Source organism: Cotesia glomerata, linkage group LG5 (assembly GCF_020080835.1).
Source record: "Cotesia glomerata isolate CgM1 linkage group LG5, MPM_Cglom_v2.3, whole genome shotgun sequence".
In the NCBI taxonomy this organism is placed as follows: Eukaryota; Metazoa; Arthropoda; class Insecta; order Hymenoptera; family Braconidae; genus Cotesia; species Cotesia glomerata.
In genome coordinates, this window is record NC_058162.1 from 9320081 (window position 1) to 9340608 (window position 20528).

The window sequence follows — 20528 nt, forward strand, 5'->3', positions numbered from 1 at the left end:
GATGATAAACATTGAAAAAACAATTACATTTTTTATAAAAAAAATGCAAAACAAAATTAGTCTTTAGATTGTAATTAACTCTTGATAAGCAGAATAATTATTAAAATTACATAGCTTTGTAGATTGTTACAATTACGCAACATGATATCATTCTGAACCTTCGCATATATCGACGTAATTAAATACGACGTTAAAATGATGATAATAACCATAATACCCTTTGAAACGATTATATGGTTGCTTGCAAATGCAGACAATTGGACATTTCACATATTTCATGCTCATGTTAGAGGTATTTTTAATTCCTATTTCATATGATAATTTGTTAATATAATATAAAGAGAGGTATTAACATCGGGTTTCATTTCACAAATTGATTAGTCCGGTAATTTACCATTACATTGTTTTATTTATCGATAAAAGAAAAAATTTTGTGAATTACATGGGACAAAAATTGTTCTATTGCTTTAATTCTCAAAAGTTTTATCTTTTTTTTATTTAATTTTTTTTTTATCATATAATTAGAATATATGTATAACATTCATCTCTTTAGCTTCAGAGCTTTATTTTATGCATAGAAGTACACTGACAAAAAATTGATCTGAGAGAAAAAATTATTTCAAAGAATCAGATAATTTTCATTTAAGTAGAAAAATTTTTGAATTAAGAAATTTTTCTTCGTTTAAATAAATTTTACTTGATTTATTAATTTTTCGTCTTGATTCAAGACAGTAAAACTCTTTAAAATGATTTTCTTGCTTGAAAAATTCTCTGAAATCGTTAATTTTTTACGTACTATGAAAAAAAAAGTGATTGCGTATTTTATTTTCTGTATCGATGTAAAGAGAATTGATTGCGAAATTCTCATTTTTAAGCACTTTCGACAAATATAACATGATTAAACAGAAAATTTTCATTCTAACCAGATCGAATGATAGGAAAAATGTATTTGCTCTTAATTTTCTTTTATGAATTTTTTTTATTTTTTAGTAATACTGAGCTTTTAATGGAAGAGTTTATTGGAATATTTATTTTTTATCCGAAAGCTTTTACCAGAGTAATTTCCAAGTTACTCATGATATAGATACTCGTGTAATGCTTTTTTTACCGAAAGAGCGTATTTTTAAATTTTGCGTATTGATTTGGCGGCAGCAGTGTACAAAAATTTGATTACAAGCCTTTAATATTGATACTTAGAAGTTGCCAATCAAAATTTTCTATTTTTCATTTAATAATTTTATTAATAATTCAGTTAAATAACATGGAAAAAAATATTTTTAAACTTTGAAATTTTATATCTGGTCTCAATTTTTCGATAAATTTACTTTCTCAAAAGTTATTCGAAGTTAAAATTGGACATATTCTAAATTAGCAGATTTTCCTTTATTTTAAGCAAAATAATTATTTTTTAGTTAAAAATTTTTCATATACATTGGAGATCATCTAATTTTTATAAAAAGAAAAAAATTATGTATTTTATCAGACTTTTATTCAAGTTTCATGATAAATAACTTTTAAAAATAATTTACTAAACAGCAGTGATAATTTAATTTTTTTGAATGAAATATCTGTACCGTTTTCAAAATAACTAATTCACGCAATCTGAAGCCAACTATCGTGCTTAAGTCATATTTTATTATTTTATTATCTATTTACAAACCTTCCCATACAGGAAAATACGACGGGGCCAGATATGGGCCACGCTTGGCGCAATGCTGTCTATCTCTGGCCCATGCTTGTAAACCCGCTTTGGCCCAGCCTTGGTAGAAGTCTGGAGTGATAACAGGGTGCCAAGTTTGGTTGTCAAGACTGGCCCAAGCATGATAATCAAGACTGGCCCAAGTTTGTTAACCAAGACTGGCCCAAGTTTTTAAGCCAAAGCAAGCCCAGGCTTATTTACCACTATAGAATTTACTAAAAGAAGTAGATTATAAAATATATTTAGAATTTAATTGTTTAATGTTAAACCAAATTAGTATTAAGAACCCAATTTCGAATAAATTAAATTCTCTGAAATAAAATAGTAAAATTCTACGAAACGGTTAAATTATTTTGTATAAAATGAGTAGTTTTTAGTTGAAATGATAAAAAAGGAATTTTTTAATTTTCATTGATATATTTCAATTTTGATGTAGAGCTAACGCAAGTTTAGACGACTTAACTCTTAATTTAGACCTAATTTTCGCTAATTAGAGAAATAAAGTGAAATTCACATTTGCCCTAACCGAGATTCGAACCCAAGTCGCGCGCTTGACAGACCGATAACTAACCCCTATGCCGTACGATCGATAAGTTGATATACATCTCATCATTCATATGAACTAAATCTATATGGTGACGGAGTGTGACGGTTTATTATTTATATAATTTATGTTATTTAATATTGTGTTTTGATGAAAATTATATATTTTTTACAAATGTTTAGGAATTAAAAAAAAGCAAAATTCAAGTTCTTATATTACTTTAGACTTTGTAAATCATTCTGTATATTTTTAATATCATATTATAAATTTTAATGTTTAAAATTATTAATATTAAAAATTCAACTGTAAATTATTATATTTTAATTTTTTTTAAGATCATATCAATTTGGACGATACACAATTGTTTTGTTTAAAAAATAAATTTTCAATTTCAGCATTTGCTATCAAATATTCGTTAAGCAATAAATATTTACTGTTCCAAATTCTGTTACTTAATGATTAATTAAATTTGGATTTTCTATTAAATGACCAAAGTTAGGTTGCTCAATTCTGGCTCAAGTCTGGGTTTCCATTCGTAAGCCAAGGCTAGGCTTCCCAGTCTTAGCTAACGCTCGGGTGATCATTACGTCGGCCAAAGATAGGTTTCCCAGTCCTGGCCCAAGTCTGGGTCACCATATCACAATGTCACATGAATATAAAAACTTCAAAACCCAAGTTAAGGTGTCTCTAGGTTTGGCCAAAACTGCACGGAAAAAAGACTCTGTCAAAATTACAGAAAAACTATCAAATTTACAGATTTACCGCTGTCAACCCAAAAATGTCAATTTTACAAAGTTAAAAATGTTATTTTCACATTGTGAAAACTGTCAATCTAAAACTGTTAATTTTACAGTTTTTCAATGTAATAATGTCATTAAAAAAATGTGAAATTCACTTTTAAAAAAAAAAAAGTTAAATTTATGTTAAAACAAAAATTGAACTTGTTATTTATGAGTAAGATTTTCACATTTCGTGAAATGTAAACAATAAACAAAAAAATATTTTAAAAATTAAAGTTTTAACTGAAAAAATTAGGTCACATAAAATAATTGTTCAGATCTGCAAACCATAGAAAGTAAAAAGCATTAAGATACATATAACTATAATAATGAATATTAGATTTATCTATACTGTTAAGAGAATAAGCAAAATTCTGTGGCCAGTGTATTTATATGATAAAATGGGTTTTATGATTAAATTTGGTATTGTTGGAATAGTCTTGACCTGGAGTTGGTCCTTTTCATGATTTAATATCATTCTCACCAATAGGCCTTTTATGATGATAAGTACTTAAACAGCAATAAAAATGACCTTGATTCCACAGCAAAATTCTTGAACGAAAAATACAATTTTGAAGAGGGGAATTGTCTTGAATCAAGACGAAAAATTCTTGAATTAAGTAAAGTTTCCTTAAATCAAGAAAAATTTTCTTAAATCAAGAATTTTTCTACTCAAGCCAAGAATATTGAGCTCTTCAAAAATATATACTTGATTCAAGAACATTTTTTTTTCTGTGTAGGCTGCATTCAAAAATGCTCTATCCCTAGATACATAATTAAGAAATTACCTTGTATCTTATGAACTATTGACAGTTTTAAAGATATAAACTTATACCGATGTTACACTCATCAAGACGTTTCATTTGAGTACCCACATCAATTTTTCATATATTTTGTATATTTATATATATTATATATATGTATATATGAAAAATATATCAAAAATGCATGTGGGTACTCAAGTGGAAGCTCTTAATGAGCGTAACATCGAGACGAGCTTACACACTGACAAAAAAAGTACTACTCTTGAGAAAATTTTCTTGTCACAGGAATATATATTCTTGATAATTTTCAAGAATATATTTTCTTGTCTCAAGTATTGATCGAATTAATCGAAGTATTTATTGTTTAATTCAAGTGAACCTATTTGTTTGTAAATCTATCGAAATTAATGCAAAAATTTTATTATGATAAATATTGATATTTTTTTGTCAAAAAACTAAAATTCATCTCAAGGTAGTACCTCCACGAAAAGCATATTTCAAGAAACTTATGGAATTTTTTTTATCGAAAGATAAATATATTAATAATTCACCACCAAAATTTCAGATCAATTCACTGCACCGTTTTTGAATAATTAATTTTCAAAATTGCATCTTTGACACGTAGGGGTATAGAGAGATGGTAAAGTTAGTATGAAATCTATTTGCATCACTTGAGTGGTACGGAAGATTTCATACTAACTTTACTATCTCTCTATATAACTCTACGTATAAAAGATGCAATTTTGTAAATTAATTACTCAAAACGGTACGGTGAATTGATCTGAAATTTTGGTGGTGAATTATTAATATACTTATCTTTCGATAAAAAATTCCATAAATTTCTTGATATATGCTTTTCGTGGAGGTACTACCTTAAACGATTTTTGAGCCAAGAAATTTTTCTGGACAAAAATTTTTTCTCAGTGCATCTTTAAAAATATCAATAATTAAGAAATAACTTTGAATCTTGTGAACTATTGACATTTTTAAAGATGTAAGCATTTTTTCAAATTTTTTTGTTTTAATCTAATTTTTTTTTTTTAACTGAGGTCTTTTTTTTGCTTCATTTTGATTTTTTTCTTTGTTCTCAGCGATACTCAAGACTTCGGGCGATACTTAAGAATCGTGGTTTTCCCTCGACGATGTTTTCTGGGAGGAGAATATCTAGATTTTGATGACATTGGCTTAAAAAAAAATAAAATTTGTTTTCATATGATTTTTTGGGGAGAAGACCGTCGTACCCCACAAAAAAAAATTTTTGTTTGATTTTTTGCAAAATTTCGACTGATTTATTCGAAACAGACGGAAAATAAACGAATTTGATAGTTAAAAGCCGCAAAAACCGTCTTGAACCTTCAAAAACCGTTAAGGGGACCGTCGTGCCCCAGGCTCCCCTAATTAACTTTTTACATATTATTACTGTAAATTTGACAGTTCTTATCTGTAAATCTGACATCTTATGGTTATGTTATTTTCACATATTATTTATGTAAATTTGACAGTTTTTCTTTGCAAATCTAACAAAATCTGGCCATGTCAATTTAACATTCCCATATCTGTCATTTCCACAGATTATTTTATTCCGTGTGGGTTATTCAGTTACCATTCAACAGCCGAGGTTAGGTTACATAAACTTGGCCCAAGTTAGGGTGACTGTAGGCTTGGCCAAGGCTAGGTTATCCAGTCTTGGCCCATGTTAGGGTTACCATTCAACAGCCGAGGTTAGGTTACACAAGCTTGGCCCAAGTTAGGGTTACCATTCATTGGCCAAGGCTAGGTCATTCAGTCTTGGCCCATGTTAGGGCTACCATTCAACAGCCGAGGTTAGGTTACACAAACTTGGCCCAAGTTAGGGTGACTGTAGGCTTGGCCAAGGCTAGGTTATCCAGTCGTGGCCCATGTTAAGGTTACCATCCAACGGCCGAGGTTAGGTTACGCAAACTTGGCCCAAGTTAGAGTGACGCTAGGCTTGGCCAAGGCTAGGTTATTTAGTCTTGGCCCAAACCTGGGTAATCATTGGAATGGCCACGGCTGATTGCCCAGTTATGGCCCGGGCATGGGACAATATAGGTTTGCCAAGATGGGCTTCCCAATAATGTCCCAGGCATGGCCCCGTCGTTCAACTCTGGGGCTTCCTGTATGGGTTGGCCGTAAACATAATTATTATGTCAACTAACGAACCTCAAATAATCTTATTTGTGTTTGAAATTTATGCCCGCGCTTTTAATTATTCAAAATACTACACCTGTATGATTTAACTGCTCTCACGGGTCGAAATATTTATCCTAGAACTTGCAGCTTCAGTAGTCCTAAAAAAATATATCCTAATTAGTTAAATAAATAAATTATCTCCAAGTAATTCGAATGAAATTATCAAGATCTATTCAGTAGATTGAAAATATAAATGAATCCTTTAATCACGTAAATCGATTTAAATCACTTTCAGATTAAATCTCTTATTGAATCACGTACTTTGATTAATCTCATAAATAAACATTGGTATCATTCTCTTGCGAAACTATTTTATAAAACAAATCAAAATGAAAGTGATCCATGTCAAATTTATTCGGGTTTGATTAAAAAACCCGAGATTATATTTATTTCACAAATACCAATCGTAAAATTCTACATTTTCATTAATTTTTTGTTGCGTTATCAGATACCAATTAATAATTACCGTTGATTGTGATAAAAAACTCAACAAATCAACGGATTAATTGAATAGAAGCTCTTGGTTATTCAATTCCAAGGTCGTGTTTCATCGATTAAACCCTCGATATTTTTAAAACTCGCTTCAAGAATAAAAAAAAATTAACGATTTTTTTTTTTAATGAAAAAATAAAATGTTGCACTGAATTTTAATTTTAATTTTAATTATAATAATAATTATAATTACTGTCAAACGGGTCACCTGTTTTTATTTTAAGTGCTTAATCCTTTTATCGTTTCATGTCCGCGTGGAAGTTGTCCCGTTTATTGACGAGCTTTATCGCTGCGTAATTTTCATTTGACATTTATTTATTGTCAAATCGTATCTTTTACAAGACGTAAATCTTCTTGAGTACAGTTATTATCGAGCTTTTAACTCGACAATAAAATAGATACCCCACGCACTCGAAATTTATGCGCGGATATTAAACACAAGCAAATCCAATCAACTGATTCGACGAATAAAATTATCGATTAATTGTTTGTTTATTTTTCTAATTACTGTAATGGGTATAGTGGATAGTCATTCTCTATATATCGTTGCTTTTCATGATAATATGCAATGATACAATGGCTGTTTTAGCTTAGAAAAATATATGTGGGATATAAAAGTAAAAGGTCGATTTTCTGGATGGTTTTTTTAACATCAGTTTCTGTTTTGTTTTTAAAAATTTCTCGGGTCATGTTGAGAAAAAAAATACAAGCTCTATTGTTCTTTGTTAGATAAAAGATAGACAAAATACCTTTGTGTTGTTCGTATATTTTTTTTTTGCAAGTATATCTATCTATACATCGTTGGTGATGATTTTTTTTACTAGTAAATTTTTTAAGAGTATAAATATTTTTATTTATTATTGTTATTATTATTCTCATTGAATTTAAATCCGGTACAGTTAAAATACACAGAAAAAAAAATTTACTTGAATCAAATAAATAATTTTGAAGAATTTTATCTTCTTGATTTGAGTAAAAAAATTTTTAAACTAAGAAATTTTTCTTGGTTTAAGCAAATTTTACTTAATTCAAGAATTTTTCGTCTTGATTCAAGAATTTTTCTCTTGAATCAAGTTAATTTTTTTTTCAGTGTATGAATATTTGACACCCCCGCAACTCTTATCTATAAATTAAATTCCGAACTATGTCCTCAACTTTATAATTAATTTTAAGACTAAAATTGCTGTGATACAATGAATTCCTTTCTAAAAACACGCGTATATTTATAACCATTGTTCATCTCTTATAATTATATTTTACAAAATACTATCAAAGTTATGTTTTATTATAAAACTTGTCAAAGTTTGAAGTAGTTATTCTCTTATAAATCTCGCGGTTCCATATTGTTTCACATTCTTCAATGAGGCTATGATTCACCCTCGCGAAATAAAGAACATGAGCTTATCTTAATTCATTTTTATAGTACTCTGATATGATATAAAACATCAAGTGATAAAAAAAATACTTATTAAGTAATTCATCTTTATCACAGAAAAGGAAAGTCTTTTATGAGATAATTTCCTGAAAAAATCTAATTGAGATAACTTTTACACTTCAAATCCAAGTACGAGTCAAATTTTAAATTATTTTTTTTTTTTTTTCAATTTAATTTTGTATCAAAGGTAGAAAAAATTAAACATTCAAACTGCAGTCTTGAAAGAAAAAAAAAAAAAAAAAAACATTATGTAACGTATTTTAAAAAAAAAATAAATAACGTATCTTAAATATAGTAAGACACTTTTGACTCAACTAATTCACAAGGGTTAAAATATTACACAGCATATGCATGTAAAGAGGAAGAAGATAAAAGCGTTGATTACAACATTATTGTAATCCACGCACGTTCTTAAGTTCATTTCCGTGTTTCTTATAATTATGCAGCTCTATACAAACTACAAACGCAATAATTATGTAACATTAATATTCCTGAAACTTTCAACACAAATATTCACCCTATTTATCATATGTTACTCAGAAAACAATAAATGTCACCCACTTTATTTGATACGGGTTGTTATTTGTTCATTAATCACTATTCATTTTATTAAATTATTAATTCCATTAAATTTTAATTTTATATTTTTGTTTTTTTTTTCTGCTACAGAGAACTCTTTACTCAGCGGCAGTGAGTAAGTACACATGTTTTGTTTTTTATTGCTGAATATTTTATTTTTGATCGCGTGAGATTTTAGACTCACATATTATTGATTTCTTTTTTCATTGCGTGAGATTTTTCTCTTGCAATTTTCTTTTAATTACCTGCATATTTTTTTTTGTTTTAATTATTGACACTATAGTTTATTTTTTATTTTATTTTCCGCACGATTTAATGTTTAAGCAATAGAAAAAATTTTTTATGAAGTTCGATCAATAAAATCCAATCAAAAGATGCGTTTCAGGTTTAAAAAAAATCTTTAATTAATTCCGGTACTTTTTTTTAGTAGTAATTTATTGTCTGAAGCTTTATCGCTCAATAAAACGCGAGATTTGACGTGAAAAAAATAAAATATTTTTTTCAAAACTTAAAAACGAAAAAATTTTTGAAAAAATTTATTAGAATTTTAGTAATAAACTTTGAAATTAATTTTATTCCGGTTTTTTTTTTATTTGTAATAATGTCAATGTCAATGCAATAAAAAATCGTGACTAATTAAAAATACAAGTAATTAAATAGAAAAAAAATAAAAATAAAAATAAAGTTTTTCTACGGACAATTACAATCAAAGGGTAGCATTGTAACTACGATTTGAATTTCGAGTTCAAAGCTCAAACTCGTTAAGTAAATATAGACAATAGGAACAGTAAAGATCCATTCAGTTGCCTCTCCAGTTTCTACTGGGAATAACATTCAAGTACCAGAACCAGAACAGGACCGTTGATACCATTAAAATTAACTTTATCTCTACCTCAATCCAGGCGCAATCGATTTCACGCTTTATCAGTAGCTCTATTATAAAAAAGCGACACTACCTCGGGCTAAATACTTAGCATAAATTCACTGAAAAATATTATCATGTGCAAAAAATTAGTCAGACATATTATATGTAAAGACTCGCGGAAATATTTCACGAGATTAAAAAATTAAAAATGTAAAAGCTCAAGAGTCGAATGAAACAATGTTGCCACACACGCTACGTTAGTTTTGTTTGTCGATTTTTGTTGGTTTTTTATGCAGAGCAGGAGGAGAGTTCTATACACTGATGTTGAGAATAACTTTCATACAACACGGTGTTATTTATTATTAAGCTAGATTAGTCGCGTTTTCTAATGTAATGAATTATTAAAATCAACAGAATATAAATCATTAACTGTTAAAATTTTTTTTTAATTGCTTTGTTCGTTTGGGTTAATATTTTAGTGGATTTATTATTTGTTGAATAAAGAAGTAGCTTGCAAGTTATAAAGAGACTTTTTATTGTTCAAAAAATTTATCGTAGATAGTGAAAATTTATTACTGTACTTTAATGTGTGACACTTTTTGATTATTAAAATAATTTTTTTATTTGTCCCCGCCTAGGAATCGAATCCTGGTCGTAAATTTTTTTATGCTTGTAATTTTTTAGTAAATGAACCGACCAAATTCAAATTCATGAAACTTTTAGCAATTAAAATTTTTTTGCTAGTTTAAAATTAATTAGTTGATTGATTTTTGGTTGTCTTCTGGACATTGAAAATCGAAAAAATGGTTCATCTATGAGAAATGAAAAAAAAATGTCTGTAGTGAATTGTTTTTATAAAATTATAATCTGAATAATTTATTTGGACACGTTTGTACTGTGACAAAGAAAAATTTGAATATATAACCTGATATATCATCGTGTATAGAACAGTACTATATACATATATAAATTCGTTAATAAAATACGCCTGGATTTGCCTTTTTCATGTGAAATTCGTGAGTGCGATATCGCTGTGGAAACTTTATAAGACAGCAAACATGTTTTTCCGTGGATTATGTATCAAAACGCAAATATCTTGGGACGTACGTTAATTAATATTCGTGAAACTCGAGTCCATGCATAATATAATAATTTATAATAACTTAGAGATAAAATTGATGAAAGCAAATTAAAACTAAATCATACTGATTTTTTCCGTTTAATTTTACTTTATTGATAAATTACTTTTACTTACACTTTTTATTGGCCATATGTAAAAATACTTCTTCGTATTAGTACTATTTTATGTGAGAAGAAAGTTTGAAGGTTTATTGAAGTTGTCATAAATTCTATAGTAAGAGACCCTTTTCTTGGTGAACAAACTTCGCACTTGTCGGATTTTTCGAGTAACATATTATTTTTTTAGCAAGTATCTGAACATCGTTTTATCAAAAAAAGATTTGTAATGCATGATACTTAATTTACATACACGCTAATAATTTTATTTTACTTTTAAAATAAATTCATACCGAAAAATTTTTTAAAAATCGAAGTCGAATGAAAATGAAATTTTATTATGATTCAATTTGTGTAAAATCATAAAAATAATTAAATGTCTGTAATTTGTTTTTGAAAAAAATTCAATTCAACAATCAAAAAAATAAAAACTTGATAATTAATAAAAATATATTTATTATCAAGCAAAAATACTTAGAATACTTAAAAAAAAAAAAAATTATTTTTCTACCAATTTAAATGTTATCCAATTACTTGACCTCTTAAAAAAAAAAAAAAAGTTCAACCATAGTCACTGCTAGAGTCAGAATAATTTTGATCGCCAGATTGATTCGGTTTCCAAGTAGGGCTGACGTACTTCTGCACATAAGTAAGATGATATTTATACCCTTGATCATTGTTATTCTTAATGTTACAGTTTACAAACGAACAAGTTCTATAGAGAGTCAAAGGCGCACTGTTGCTTTGATCATCCCCCTCAGGCGCGTACACAAACATTTTCCTTACGTCTCCTCGCCCGTCACTTTTTTCCGACTTTACTATCTTCGGAAAAGCGAATTCGTGAAGTCTAACTATTTTTTTCTTTCTTCTTTTCTTCAGACGAGTAGCTTGACCAAACTTCCCTTTGATACCATCTTCAGCCTCAATGTGACAATTACAATGCTCAGTCTTACACGATTGTTGCTCGTTGTTTTGCACAGGATCTATTTCTCTGCTCATTGTCTTAAAAGTTTCACAAAGAGACGTCAGAGCTTTTATTGTATCTTCGTCATCGGATATTTCGTTTTCGCTTCTGTCATCTTCAATATTGTCTTCACAAGGGTAGTCAGTATTTAAGTACCTTTTTGCACTTTTTAATTTGTAAGACAATTCAATGTCTGGGGATTTTTCTATTTCTTCTTGCATAGCTTGTAAGTGCGACGATAAACTTCGGTATTCTTTACTAATATTTTTTAAATATTTTTCACATTTATTCCAATTTAATTTTTTTAAATCAGTTTCATTTATACAATCACAGGAATTTTCAGATGATTTTTTATTTATCAAATTTTGATTATTATTTTTCAAGTTTTTATTATTATGTTCAAATTTTTGATCAATATGTTCAAATTTTTTACTATTACATCGATTTTTATCCTGACAACAATCAAAAGCACGCTCATCAGAGCAATTATACAAGTAACAACAATCACTAGCTTGTCTTTCACAATTTTTGAATTTAAAATCACCATCTCTAAAAACTTGTTTCTTATTTACACTTTTCTCCGTTAATGATCTCCGGCAAAAACTTTCCCGAGATTTACTCTTCCTGGAATGACTTTTTTCCATAAAGAAATCTCTGTCTTCATCTTGACAATCACTTATTTCCTCAATACTCTTTTTAACTTTAAATTTATTTTTGTTTCTGTGTAAATGTTGAACAGAATCATCCTTTTCCGTTTCCTTTCTACTGCGATTGACTTTGAATTTAGTTTTAGTTTTAAATTTACTTTTAACTTTAAACTTATTCTCAGCTTCAAGAGAAGAGTTTGATTCGCAATAACCGGCGCTGGAGGGCGATCTCAACAAATTAGTCCTGCTAATTTTACTCTTTAGCGCGTTTCTTTTTTTAATACCCGAGCAGCAGTTTTTCTCAACGCGTTCCGTGATTTTGACACTTTTGACCCTCGTGAGCTTCGGATACTTAACTTTGGTCACCTTTTTCAAGCTTTTGTCGACGATTCGAGGCTTGTTGCAGAGAGTCGAGTGAATTGAGGCTGCTGAAGATTCTGGAGAATTCTCTAAGGTTAATTTGCCAAAATTTTTATCGTTTTTTGCGGGTACTTTAGCTCTCAAAGGTGCGTGCCTTTTTTTTTTGACACTTTTTGAGGGTTTTTGTGAGATTAAAAGTTGACGCGTGCTCGATAAACAGGGACCACATGTACATTTTAATTCCTCTTTCGTATCATCGCCACTACTAAACTTACTTTTTACCAAATCCTCAAGATTTCCCCATGGACGTTGATCCCAGGTCGTTGTTTTTCCATGAATATGTTTCAACTCTGCCATTATCTCATTATTATTATTATTATTATTATTATTATTTTATGACTAGCATTATTGTTTATTTATTCATCGTATTCCGCTTTATGTTTGACATTTTATTCAAATTAATCTGCTCAGTTAACCTTCACACTGACATTTGTAATTTTTTGTTCAACTGAATTATATGGAATAAAAAATTGAGAAAAGAATTTTACAGAAAGAAAAGTTGTTGAAATATTATTTTTGTATAACCTCATTTAGATTGTTTTTCATTGCACTTTATTATTCATCCAACTTCAAGTTAATCATTCTTATTGATATTTTTTTTTTATTATTTAAATAGTAATAATAACAATTTTCTTTTAATTATCGATTTTTTAAATTTGATCATATTTAAAAAAAATAAAAAAAAATTTTTTTTTAATATAAAATCAGTTAATTCAAAAACAGTTGAATAAATTTTTCAACCATTAACTTTGCACTCGTGCACTTTTTTCTCCCTTTTGTAATTCACAAGTGTTCACAAAATATAAAACTTTATTTCTATTCATTTTTTTGCTTTCTCCAGTGTTCATTCGACGTAAACTTTGTTACGAAATTCAATCAAAGTAAAAACGACAGCATTAACTCTATTTTCTGAAAATAAAAAGAGTTTTAAACTTTGTCGGTTATATTTTTTTCAAAAATTAAAAAAAAAAAATTTTAGCTTATAAAAAAAGATGTTTATATTTACTAAAGAAAAAATATGTTTGATTGGAAATATACATTTTTAATTATCTTCTAAATTATTAAAAAACTACAATTATTTATTTTCTAAATGTCAATGTCAGTCAGTTATTTTTAAATAATTCTTTCCCCGATCTCATCTCTCGTAAATTTCTTCAATATTTTTTTTTCTCTCGATCTGTCTTTGTCAGCTCAAATTTTTTTCCTTCAGTCAAACTATAAATTTTAGAAACTTCAATTTTTTGCCAAAAAAATTACAATACAATATTTTTTTTTCCAGATCAATATCCTCAAATATTTATTAAATTTTTTTGAAAAAAAACATATAAATATTTTTGAGATCACTTCAATAAATAATTTTTTTAATAAAAAAAAAACTAATCAATTATTGATTAACTTAAGTACATATTAAAAACTTTTGAATATTTAATTTCGATATATAAAATTAACGTACAATTTAATAATCTATGTAATGTAATAAAGTCTAATTAGTCGATCAACTCTTTGAGGTTTCTCTTCCGCTTCAAAAAGCTTGCTTTCCTCCGTACTAGTTCTCCATCCGTGGTTTTCATGCCACCGCAATAAAATCCATAATTACAACCGCCGTAGCTGTAAAAATACCCAGCATTTTTTTACATCCATCACAAAAAAAAAATAAAAATAAATAATAACTCACCTATAGTCCGAAGCCTTAAATGTTGAGGGTGAGATTGAATTGAAGGGAGGCCAGAGAGAGAATTTGTTGTAATTTGAATGAATTCCTGGGTCTTGGTTATCCCTCAGTCCAATTCGAAGGCCGAGAATCGCGATGACTATAATCAAGAAGACGCTCTGGAAGACTATAGGCCAGCGGTAGCGCAACACGTTGCTCCAGTGTTCACTTATGCCTCGATCGATCTGTGTACGTTCAACCGGAACAGGTGTGTGTTAGATAGTTATATATAGATATTATATCAGAGACGATTAAGCTGTCAGCGTTGATGGGCAACTAAATCGTGCCGTCAGCTTGATAGAGTCACTCTCACTCTAATAGGACTTGACCGTATCATAGGGCTACACTGTCTTCTACTAACTAATAACTGCAGGGGATGCTATTCTTACCTTCATAGTATCGAAACTTGAGTTTATCTCCAGAGTTTTCACCTTGAGAATGATATCCATAGCTTCTTTTGGTTTGGTATTTTTATCCAAGTCGCGGCGGGCTATTGACATTTCTAATGGTGCCAGCTGGGATTTAAATCTGTTGAGTAAATATACACTGTAAAAAATCCGGAGTGAATTTTTGTCACTGAACTCCTCCTAAACGGCTGGACCGATTTTAATGAAATTTTTTGTGTGTCTTCCGGTGGATTCCAGAATGGTTTAGATTCACAATTCAGTCCACGAGAAAATTTTTATTTAATAGATTTTTTATTTATAAATTGTTGTTGACCTTGACTGCCCACATGCATATTTCATATATTTTATAAATCCACAGATTCGGTAGAATCTGGCGCCAAGTTCCGTTCAAATCCGTTGTAAACGGAGCGCCAGACTACCGACTGTTTACTGTAAGCAGAACGGTATTTTGAGGTTGCAAAATTTTATTTAATTCTACGGTACTTCTTGTTCCTAAATTTTATATTATAAAAGTAATTCATGCTTTATTTTAATGATATTAATTAATTATATTCAATTATAACAATTAATCCACTTGAAATTATTAAATTTTATCAGCACAAACTATAGCAAGCTCAAAAATTTCGATCTTGACTATTTCTATGTAAAAAGTGACATGCCACAGACTAAATAATTCGAGAATGCATGTAAATCTTCCAATAAATGGGAAACTACACTGAAATTGTTTTTACATAAATTGTAGCTTCAAGGGGATAGTTTGCTAAACAAAATGCAGCCAACGCGAGATTTAAGTTGGTACCAATTGTAAATTTTTATTATAATTACAAAAAATACTGAAATCCGAACAAAAACAGTTTCACTGTAAAAAAAATCGTGCCAAGTCCACGTTCATATGACTATTAAGAAAAAAAAAATTTCTTTTTTCTTTACAAAAAGATATAAAATTAAAAATTAAAAAATCCAAGTAACCGATATGATTGTATTTGATTTTCGGAAATTAAAAAAAAATTTATTGTAAATTTGAAAATTAAAAAAAAAATTTTGGAACGTACTTGGCACGATTTTTTTTACAGTGAAACTGTTTTTGTTCGGATATCATATACCTAAGATATATGAAAAAATTCATGTGGGTACTCGAATGAAACGTTTCGATGAGTATAAAATCATAATAGACTTATATTTATGAAAATGTTAATAATTAACGAATGATAATGTATTTTGTTAACTAATGATGTTTTTAACGATATAAGCTCATTCCGATGTTACATTCAATAAGAGCTTTCATTTGAGTACCCACATGCATTTTTGATATATTTTTCATATATACATATATATAAATATATAAAATATATGAAAAATTGATGTGGGTACTCAAATGAAAGGTCTTGATGAGTGTAACATCGGGATGAGCTTATATCTTTAAAAATATCATTAGTTGACAAGATACAATGTCATTTCTTAATTATTGAAGTTTTGAAAGATATAAGCTCATCCCGATGTAACACTCATCGAGTTCTTTCATTTGAGTACCCACATAACATTTTTTATATATGGTATTTGTGAAATATATAAATATATAAAATATATCAAAAATGCATGTGGGTACTCAAATGAAAGCTCTTGATGAGTGTAAAATCAGAATGGGCATACATTTACAAAAATGTTAATTATTGAAGAATGTCCATTGCATATAGTCAACTAATGATGTTTTTAACTATACAAGCTCATTCCTAAAGTTTCTAAATTTAAGACGTGTGTACATGACAACGTCTGTCGGGTCCGCTAGTATATATATATATATTTATATCTACATATTTTTTTTTGACAATTTTTAATTATAATTAATTTATAAAAAAAAATAAATAAAAACATTATAATAATAATTAAAATTAAATATTATTAAAAATAATAAATTAAATTTTTAATAATTAAATATAAAAAGGGTTTATAAAAATATTTTCTTTACAAAAATTTATTTATTTTTAAATTCATTTATTTTGGGAGTGAATGAGGAGTGAATTTTATCATTAATAAAAATTAACTCCTTCTCTAAGTAAATATCACTCCCGCTGGGAGTGAATCAATTAAAAATCATTCACTCTTCATTCACTCCGCAAATTTTTTACAGTGTAGTTTGTTACTTGATTCGTTTTGATTTTTTGAATCTTTCTATCAGGATATGAGCCCAGTTTTTATATTATAAAACTCAAATTTTAAATTATAGTTGAGAATTTTTAACAGGATCACATGGAAAGCATGACTACAATTAGAGATTAATTGTTTTAATAAATTTTTCAAAAATTGAAATATTTAAGTTCAAGGACTTGAATTTTGACTCAAATTTATTATCAAATTTAAGTTTACAAAAATCGTTAAAGTAAACAAAAATAAATTTCTTCTAAAAAAAAGTTTCGTTCAATTTTGAGTTAATTTTTTTTTCATTTTTAATTACTTAAAAAATAGTTATTTGATTCGTTATAATTTTTAGAAGTTTTTTAACAGGTTATGGGCCCAGTTTTAAAGCTACTGAGAGAAATAATTGATAGAAATTAAAATTAATTTTCTAAGAGTCAAAAAAGTGGTTTAAAATTTTTTAATTAATGAAATCGTATGAAAAGTATAATTATGGTAAATAAATTAATTATTTCAATATAATAATAATTTCAAGGACTCGAATTTTGATGAAGATTTGAAGACTTGTTATTTTTTAAGTAATTTATCATCAAGTTAACCGCATGAAAATCATTGATTAAAAAAAAAAAATAAAAATTTTGGTTATTTTTTTACTCTTAATTACTTAAAAAGTATTTATTAGACTCATTATCACTTTTAAAATTTTTTGATAAGATGTGAGCTCAGTTTAGGAATTTTCAAAAGTAATTATTGATCTAATATTATAAAAAAATGTCCCATAAATATAGAAAAATCATTACTTTAATGAGAGTGATGGATTTATTTAAAAAACTAATTTCTTAAAAATGAAAATTGTAGTTTTGTTTTGAGTCAGTAATTTTTGTCAAATTTTTTCTCTACTTATGATAAAATAAAACGAGCAATGTAATATTCATAGAACCAATCAAGCGAATTAATAATCCGGAAAAAATGAGTCATCAATGATAAAGAAATAATTATTATAAATTACTGGATAGACTGATAAGTATGTCGAAAAGAAAAGTCATCAATTTTGATGAAAGTTACTTCTTAGTGTAAACTTGGTATACTCTAAAATGACTTGGGAAATTTCTTAATGAAGGTAACAACGTAGTTTAGTAAATTGGCTGTGTAAACACTGGGGATTTATCTGAATGCTAATCAAACTCACTTGGAGTAACACCAAGATCTATTATATATACGCAGTCACCTTCAAATATATATATATATATATATAGATCTTTTGGAAGAGAGTTATCTTAGTGATAAAAATCAGCTTACCTCCAATCGGAAATTATAGATTCTGCGGAATGCCCACGGCGAGCGTTTAAAATACCTTTTAATGGACTACTCATTAGTTTAACCATTTTCATTATTTACCCAACTTCAATTTATAAAAGTAAACAGAAAATTTAACGATTTTTATTAAAAAAAGAAAAATATTTATTATGTCAACTCGTGAATTTACATCTAGGTTATCTTTTATTTTTACAACATTATTTTCTCTCGTTTTCTCAAAACAAATGAAGATTAAAATATTGTATATGTTTGGCTTCATTCAGTACTCGTAATAATGGCTGCGTTCAGGTTTACTAAGTTCTGAGTAGGGCTGACTTTGTCTACCAAAAAATTAATATTTAGACACACTTAAATAAATATACCTTGCATTGTTTTATTATAGATTTTTTTAAAAAACAACATAGTTACTTTAAGTTGTTGCTACAAGATATGCTAAGATCTGTCAAGAACTTAGTAAACTTGAACGCGGCCAATTAGTTCCGCAATTGAAGCAGTCAAAAAAAATGTATATTCAATTTTTTTTTTTTTGGGAACATAAAATATGACAAAAATTCTTGACAAATTAATATTGATTTTGATACATTGAGTCAAAATTTTATTATTTTCAATAAAATGTATATATATATTATTAGATTATCATATTATTTTTTTTGTCTTTATTAAATTACATTGTTTACTTATATTGCGTCAATATTTTGTTATATTTTATTTCCTGTATTGTTTCAAATATATTATAATTGATAGCCCTAAGGGAATTTGGGGTCACTGAAATTTTATTAAATAAATAAAAATAAAAATAATAAATTTCATATTTCCGGTGTAGTGTGGATAATTCATGCATTCACATCGATAATGAATTAACTTGAATCAAAAAAAAATTTTTGAACCAAGAAATTTTCATATTTTAAAGAGTTATATATAATTTTGAATTAAACCAAGTAAAATTTTATTAAAACAAGAAAATTTTCTTATTGGTTGAATTGTTTAACTTTTTATAATTAATTTTTCGGTTCAAATTTTTTTTTTAATCAAGTTAATTTTTTTTTCAGTATAAGATTTAGAAATTACATAAATAGAGAATTTTATTTTTTGAAGAGAAATTAAAGTTTTATCTATTAAAAAAAAAATAATTTTGCCTTATAAAACTTTTTATTTTTTCAATAATTATCTTAAAAAAATTATTTTAATTTTATTTTACACAAAAGAATAATAAATAATATAATATCAAAACTAACGACCTAAATTTTTAGTCAGATTTATTCACTCAAAATTAATCATATTACAATGAAAAATAATAGTAATAAATATGACGCAGATTAAAGTGAAAATTCAAAATTATTTAAAGAAATAGAGCATGTGCATCACGTGCATGAAAACATTAAAAAGGTCAGGTAGCATTAAGACCCTCACGTCCTTGTGAGTGTTAGAAGTTAGGTCAGCAGATTTTTCTCAAAGGTATGTTTTTCATCAGATTGATTGTGAGTTACAAATAGTCTACGAGTCTACAATTTTATTTAAAAAAAGCATCCACGATCTTTAAAATCTCGATCGTGATCGTTTCTTACAACTCCTTTTTTATTTTTATTATTCATTACTCTTCACTCTTTATCCCTACTTTTTCTTTGATAACACGATAATTGTATCTTTCAATGACGGAAACAAAAATGAAGTCGTGAATAATATTGGAACAAAAATAGAATAAAAAAATTATCTCGCGATCGACCGAATCTTGTCTGTCTCAGTTCATTTTATTTTTGTTTGTTGTTTTTTTTTTATCTTTTATTTAGTGTGATCTTCTCTTATAGAAAATTTAATCTATTGTAGAATTTTCATTTTAAGGATTAATGGATCTTTTGGAGCTAATTAAGATAAATTGACATTTAAGAGGGTTTAATAGCAGTTCAAACTCGTAAAAAAAGTTATTTAAACTGAATGAAAAATTCGTTTTTATTTAATCGTATTTATTGATTTTTGTTATGAATTGAATAAAGCACTTTTTTATTGAAAGAAAATTTATTACATAATGTTGAACAATAATAAAACAAAAATTTAGTAAAATATATTGACATCAATAAAAAAATTTACGTGCTGAATAAATTTGTAAAAATCTTTTTTATTTTTTGTGCACTAAGTACAGAAATCATAAATTATAAATAAATAAATCTTAAATTAATAGAATTAGTTTTCTTGTTTTATTACGGAATAAAATAGGAAATTGAATTTTCTTTTAAAAACAATTATATTTGTCTTTTATACTTCGTAAGATTTTACTTACTATCTAAAATAATATTACTTAAAATTTTTGTAATAATTTAATAATAACAA

At 27.3% G+C, this 20528-nt stretch overlaps 2 protein-coding genes across 4 annotated transcripts in view; one reads left to right on the plus strand and one right to left on the minus strand.

Annotated features, from left to right (window-relative positions):
* LOC123265116 (tachykinins) overlaps positions 1-20528 on the plus strand; it is a 60710-nt gene that overhangs the window by 17436 nt on the left and 22746 nt on the right. For 2 of the 3 annotated variants that reach the window (XM_044728758.1, XM_044728760.1), the window contains exon 2: positions 8594-8618. The exons of the other annotated variant lie outside the window; for it this stretch is intronic. The gene's annotated coding sequence lies outside the window, so the exon portion shown is untranslated. The remainder of the gene's footprint in view (positions 1-8593; positions 8619-20528) is intronic. 3 annotated transcript variants of the gene reach the window in all.
* On the minus strand, positions 14062-18397 carry LOC123265154. The gene is made up of 4 exons (XM_044728811.1): positions 18186-18397; positions 14736-14874; positions 14311-14531; positions 14062-14243 (listed from the first exon to the last, which is right to left on the minus strand). Exons 1-4 carry the CDS (start codon positions 18275-18277, stop codon positions 14123-14125), a joined length of 573 nt encoding a protein of 190 aa, XP_044584746.1. The 5' UTR covers positions 18278-18397; the 3' UTR covers positions 14062-14122.

What these genes read in the sequence shown, in the direction of transcription:
- LOC123265154 (XM_044728811.1), bottom strand. Translation starts at nt 18,277, where the DNA reads ATGAAAATGGTTAAACTAATGAGTAGTCCATTAAAAGGTATTTTAAAC. An exon ending in CAAGTTTCGATACTATGAAG is followed by an intron (nt 14,532 to 14,735) that starts GTAAGAATAGCA and finishes GAACGTACACAG; the next exon opens with ATCGATCGAGGCATAAGTGA. An exon ending in TTTAAGGCTTCGGACTATAG is followed by an intron (nt 14,244 to 14,310) that starts GTGAGTTATTAT and finishes GTATTTTTACAG; the next exon opens with CTACGGCGGTTGTAATTATG.